The following is a 6530-nucleotide window of genomic DNA, read 5'->3' as shown; positions in this document are numbered from 1 at the left end:
TTTTTTTTTTTTCTTTGTTTCAAGTTTTAATCAAAGCTTTTATATAAGATTACTTTATTCCTGCATCTTCTCAATAGTTTCTTCCTTGTATTTGCCCTTTTCCTTTCCTACTTGGCGAGACTTGGCTTTCCGTTCAAGGATCTTTTTGCGGTCTTTGTCCAGTTTTAGCCTAGTGATACCCACCTTGCTGGGGTGAATGCCTACGTGGACAGTTGTGCCATTAGCCTTTTCCCGCTGCACCCGTTCAATGTAGATAACATATTTCTTCCTGTAAACCTGGACTACTTTGCCAATTTGCTGACCTTTATAGTGTCCTCGTACAACCTGAACTTCATCATCCTTTCGGATGGGCATAGATCGCACGTTGTACTTCTGTCTCAGCTCTTTGGAAAGAGGGGAAGACATAATCTTCCTGCGAATGTGGGAAGGTGCATTGAAATGCCTTTTGCGATTCTTGCTTCGGTCGGAAGTCACAAAGGGATTAAACTTCATTTTGGCCACTCCCGCTTCGGTGATGGCCGCAAAAGGGAAGAGCGAAAAAAGGTCTTTATACATGTTTTCTTCTAGAATGTTTATGATTAAAATGGAAAATATCCACATCTGACAAAACTGGAATTTATTTTGGATGAGAAGCAAACCAGATATCCTTTTGATCCTCCTCAATAGTTAACCATTGAGGCCAGGAGCAGTGGTTCATGCCTGTAATTGCAGTCTTCTGGGAGGCCAAGGTTGGAGGACTGCTTGAGGCCAGGAGTTCAAGACCAGCCCTGGCAACATAGTGAGATCTCATCTATATGAAAAAAAAATTAAGTTAAAAATTAACTGGATGTGGTGGCACATGCCTGTAGTCCCAACTACTCAGGAGGCTGAGGTGGGAGGATCACTTCTGCCTACGAGTTTGAGGCTGCAGTAAGCTATGATGGTGCTACTTCACTTAAGCCTGGGCAACAGAACAAGACTCTGTCTCCCCCGCAAAAAAAAAAAGAAAAAGTTAACCATTTATTAAAAAACTCTTTTCTCCATTAACTTGAAAAGCAACTCCTATATTTACATGTGCTTATTTCTGGGTTCCTTATGTTACAGTTTTGTATGCTAGTCCTGGAGCTGTAACCCAGTGTTTTAATTACTTTAGCTTTATAATATTTAAACATCTGATAGGATTAGTCCACCCTCGATTTTTTTGCTGTTTAGAAATTTCTGAATTATCCTCATATACTTATTCTTCTAAATAATCCTTAGAATCATTTGTCAGAATAAACTGAGATTTTACTTGGGACAGCAATTGATTTATGGTCTTGTTCCAAACTTTAACAAGACCACTTCTAGTGTTTTATCATTAAGCATGATACAGGCTAACACTCTGCAACACCTTTGGTTAAAGAAACTCTTAAGACCAGAAGCGGTGGCTCACGCCTGTAATCGCAGCACTTTGGGAGCCGAGGCGGGCGGACCACGAGGTCAGGAGTTCGAGTTCAGCCTGACCAACATGGAGAAACCTTGTCTCTACTAAAAACACAAAATTACCACCGGGCGTGGTAGCACATGCCTCACATGCCTGTAATCCCAGCTACTCAGCAGGCTGAGGCAGGGGAATCACTTGAACCCTGGGGGCAGAGGTTGCGGTGAGCCAAGATTGTGCCATTGCACTCCAGCCTGGACAACAAGGGGGAAACTCTGTCTCAAAACAAAACAAAACAAAAAGCTAGTTCTAGTTCTGTTCTACTAAGAATCTTGTTTTGGGTTTTATATTTTCAAAAACCACTTAAAGATGTTAATTTTATCATGTGGATTTTGTGCAGAAAACTAAAAGATCGTAATTTTCTCTTTGGTCCACTGATATTACTAAGTATATTAAGATATAAGTAAGTATATTAACAGATTTCCTAACATAGAACCATCCTTTGATTCCTGGAATGAATTTCATTTAGACATGATGTATTACTTTCCCAAATAATATTTATAAAATATTTTAACCACAATCTTAGAACAATTAAGTTTTAAAGCATACATAATCTTTGCCATGCTTTGGAGTTGGTGTTATACTGGCTTTTTCAGCAGAACTTGCAAACTACTTTTTTCTCTCTGCTCTGAAATACTTTAAATAGATTAGGAATTAGGTGCTTCATGAAGATTTGAAATAATTCACCAGTGATACAGGTGAGGCAATAGCTCTCATATGTAAGTTTCTTCCATTCTATCTGAAATAAGCTAGGTTTACTATCTCTAAGATTTGATAATGTCCTAGAGAATCATTTATCATCTCCAAATTTTACAATTTCTTAGTTGAGTATCATTCAAAGCGATTCCATTCTTTTAATTTCCTTTTATGGTAATTTCCTCTTAATCTTAATTATGCATATTTGTATGCAGTTCACTCTTTCTCTAGCACAGTTATCTGACCATGGGGACCACTTGAAATACCTGTTAGGATCGGGAGTGGTGGCTCACTCTGTAATCCCAGTACTTTGGAAGGCTGAGGCGGGCGGATCACGAGGTCAGGAGATCGAGACCAGCCTGACCAACATGGTGAAACCTCGTCTCTACTAAAAATACAAAAATTAGCCAGGTGTGGTGGCACACGCCTGTAATCCCAACTACTCGGGAGGCTGAGGCAAGAGAATCACTTAAATCCAGGAGGTGGAGGTTGCAGTGAGCCAAGATGGTGCCACTGCACTCCAGCCTGGGTGACAGAGTGAGACTCCGTCTCAAAAAAAAAAAAAAAAAAAAAAAGAAATACCTGTTAGGATACAGATTCCCAAACTGCTTCCATTAGATTTCTAACTCACCAAGGAAATCTAAACCACCAAAGGCCAGTTGGTGATTGTTGCTATAATACCGAAAACTATCATGCTTTTTTTTTAATGTTATAAAATATACATGCTCATGGTAAAATAAAATAGTAGTTAAGGATATAGAATTTAAAGTTCCTATATTCCCCATCAAACGTAACAATTCCTCCTAGCCAGGGCAATTAGGCAAGAGAAAGAAAGGGCATCCAAAGGAAGAAGTCAAACTGTCCCTGTTTGCAGATGACATGATCTTATATAAATGGAAAAATCTAAAGACTCTACCAAAAAACCCTCAGATCTGATAAATTCAGTAAAGTTGCAAGATAACAAAACCAATATACAAAAATCAGTCGTTTTTTTCTTTTTTTCCCCCCTAAGATGGAGTCTTGCTCTGTCACCTAGAGCTGGAGTGCAACAGTGCGATCTTGGCTGACTGCAACCTCCACCTCTTGGGTACAAGCAATTCTCCTGCCTCAGCCTCCTGAGTAGCTGGGATTACAGGTGTCCACCAACACCCCTGGCTAATTTTTGTATTTTTAGTAGAGACGTAGTTTCACCATGTTGGCCAGGCTGGTCTTGATCTCCTGACCTCAAGTGATCCGCCTGCCTCAGTCTCCCAAAGTGCTAGGATTACAGGCATGAGCCACCACACTCAGCCTACAGCCAACTGATTTTTGACAAAGGTGCCAAGAACACTCACTGGGGAAAGGACGGTCTCTTCAATAAACAGTGCTGGGAAAACTGGATATCTACATGAAATAGGGAGATAGAGAGAGAGAGAGAGAGAGAGAATTTTTTTTTTTTTTGAGACGGAGTTTCGCTCTTGTCACCCAGGCTGGAATGTAATGGTGCAATCTCAGCTCAACGCAACCTCCACCTCCTGCGTTGAAGTGATTCTCCTGCTTCAGCCTCCTGAGTAGCTGGGATTACAGGCACGCTCCACCATGCCTGGCTAATTTTGCATTTATAGTAGAGATGGGGTTTCTCCATGTTGGTCAGGCTAGTCTCAAACTCCCGACCTCAGGTGATTTGCCCACCTCAGCTTCCCATACTGCTGGGATTACAGGTGTGAACCACCACACTGGGCCAAATTACATATTTTATGAATGAAATTATATGCCTACCTCTCACCCTATACAAAAATCAACTCAAAATGCATCTCATACCTAAATACAGCACCCCAAATAATAAAACTACTAGAAGAAAACATATAGGAAATGCTTCAGTACATCAGTATGGGCAAATATTTTATAAATAAGACCTCAAAAGCATAGGCAACAAAAGCGAAAATAAACAAATGGGATTGTATCAAACTAAAAACTTCTGCACAGCAAAGAAAGCAATCAACAGAGTAAAAGACAACTTACAGAATGGAAGAAAATATCTGGACACTAATCATCCAACAGGAGATTAATATCTAAAATATACAAGGAGCTGAAATATCTCAACAGCAAAATAAATAAATAAATAAATAAATAAATAACTGATTTAAAAATGGGCAAATGATCCCAAAAGACATTTCTCAAAGCAAGTCATATGCATGGTCAACAAATACGTGAAAACCTGCTCATCACTACTAATCATCAGGGAAATGCAAATCAAACCACAATGAGGTATCATCTCACCCCAGGTAGGCTGGCTGTTATAAAAACAAACAAACAAAACAAATGCTGGTGAGGATGCAGAAAAAAGGGAACTCATATACTTCTGGGGGGAATGCAAACTAGTTATAACCACTATGGAGAATAGTATGAAGTCCTCACAAAGCTACAAATAGAACTACCAGCAATCCTACTATTGAGAATTTATCCAAAGGAAAGAAATCATTATATCAGAGAGACATTGCACCTCCATGTTTACTGTGGTACTATTCACAATAGCCAAGATATGAAATTAACTCAGGTGTCCAACAACAGATGAGTGGATAAAGAAAATGTGCTATAATATGCCATGGAATACTACTCAGCCATAAAAAAGAATGAAATCCTGTCATTCATGGCAACATGGATGGAACTGGAGGACATATGTTAGGTGAAATAAAAGCCAGGAATAGAAAGTTAAACTTATATGTGGAAGTTTAAAAAAAAAACAAAAAAAAAACCTGATCTCATAGAAGCAAAACGGAGAACAGAGTATACCACTTGCTAGGAAGGGGAGACAAAGGGAGGAATAAGGAGAGATTTGTTAAGGGATACAAAATTACAACTAGATAGGAGGAATAAGTTCCACCACTCTAGGATGGCCACAGTTAACAATAATATATAGTTTCACATAGCTAGGAGAAGGATATTGAATGTTCCTAACACAAAGAAATGATAAATGTTTCAGATGATGGATATGCTAATTACCCTGATTTCATCACTATTCATTGTATTAGGGGTATCCAATCTTTTGGCTTCCCTGGGCCACACTGGAAGAAGAACTGTTTTGAGCCACATATAAAATACACTAAAACTAACAATAGCTGATGAGCTTAAAAGAAAAAAAGAATCACACACACAAAAAATTTCATGGTGTTTTAAGAAAGTTTACTAATTTGTGTTGGGCTGCATTCAAAGCTATCCTGGGCCACATGCAGCCTGTGGGCTGCAAGCTGCACAAGCTCGCATTATATATTTGAAACATCAATATGTATCCCAGGAATATGTACAATTATTAATTCTTTTAAATAAAATGAAAATAAAAGGTGATTATATAAGACAGGTAACTTTTTAATCCCGAGGTATCCTGTTAGCTATGCAATATAAATCTGAAAGCAACTTGTAATAAAGCTACCACATTGGTAAACTTAAAGGAACACTTCCTTTCATATATTCTAATTTTTTTCTACGTGTATACAAACACACAAGCACACATCTTACACAAGTAGGGTCACTGTACATAATTTTTTTCATATATTACTCAAAGATCTTTCTCTATCTGCATACATCTCATTTTTTTATAAAGCATTTCATCGTGTGGATGGATGTGCCTATCACAAATTAACCAATCCCCTATTGATGGATATTTAGGTTTTCCCAGTGTTTTATTACAAATAATATCGTAAACAATTTTGTACATGTCTTTGTGCATTTGTACAACTATAGAACAAATCTCTAGAAATGGAATATGCTTTCCACCATAGTCCACCAGGTACAATGGCTCATGCCTGTAATCCCAATATTTTGGGAGGCTGAGGCAGGAGGATTGCTTGAGGACAGCATTTCAAGATCAGCCTGGGCAACATGGTGACACCTCGTCTCTACAAGAAATAAATATATATATATGTAAAAGCTGGGTGTGATGGCACACCTGTAGTGCTAGCTACTAGGGGAGCTGAGGTGGGAAGATCACTTGAGCCCAGGAGCTCCAGACTACAGTGACCTAGTAACTATGCTACTATACTCCAGCTTGGGCAACAGAATGAAACCCCATCTCTTTAAATTAAAAAAAAAAAAAAAAAAAAAAAAGGCCAGGGGCGGTGACTCATGTCTGTAATCCCAGCACTTTGGGAGGCCGAGATGGTTGGATCACGAGGTCAGGAGATCAAGACCATCTTGGCTAACACAGTGAAACCCTGTCTCTACTAAAAATACAAAAAAAAAATTAGCCAGTCGTGGTGGTGGGTGCCTGTAGTCCCAGATACTCAGGAGGCCGAGGCAGGAGAATGGCATGCAGCCAGGAGGCGGAGCTTACAGTGAGATGAGATCACGCCACTGCACTCCAGCATGGGCAACAGAGCAAGACTCCGTCTCAAAAAAA

The 6530-nt window shown here is 39.2% G+C and overlaps 2 protein-coding genes across 2 annotated transcripts in view; both read right to left on the bottom strand.

Moving 5' to 3' along the window:
- On the bottom strand, window positions 1–532 carry LOC108513284 (60S ribosomal protein L26-like). Its single transcript, XM_017848986.1, has one exon. It carries the CDS (start codon window positions 490–492, stop codon window positions 55–57), a length of 438 nt encoding a protein of 145 aa, XP_017704475.1. The 5' UTR covers window positions 493–532; the 3' UTR covers window positions 1–54.
- The window catches only part of REPS1 (RALBP1 associated Eps domain containing 1), an 89637-nt gene that overhangs the window by 46598 nt on the left and 36509 nt on the right, over window positions 1–6530 (bottom strand).

The sequence above is a fragment of the Rhinopithecus bieti genome, unplaced genomic scaffold (genome assembly GCF_001698545.2).
Source record: "Rhinopithecus bieti isolate Rb0 unplaced genomic scaffold, ASM169854v2 scaffold_31173, whole genome shotgun sequence".
In the NCBI taxonomy this organism is placed as follows: domain Eukaryota; kingdom Metazoa; phylum Chordata; class Mammalia; order Primates; family Cercopithecidae; genus Rhinopithecus; species Rhinopithecus bieti.
The sequence above is the reverse complement of the archived record's forward strand: the minus strand, read 5'-3'. Positions and strand labels throughout refer to the sequence as shown.

Coding starts and splice junctions, on each gene's coding strand:
- LOC108513284 (XM_017848986.1), bottom strand. CDS start 492: ATGAAGTTTAATCCCTTTGTGACTTCCGACCGAAGCAAGAATCGCAAA.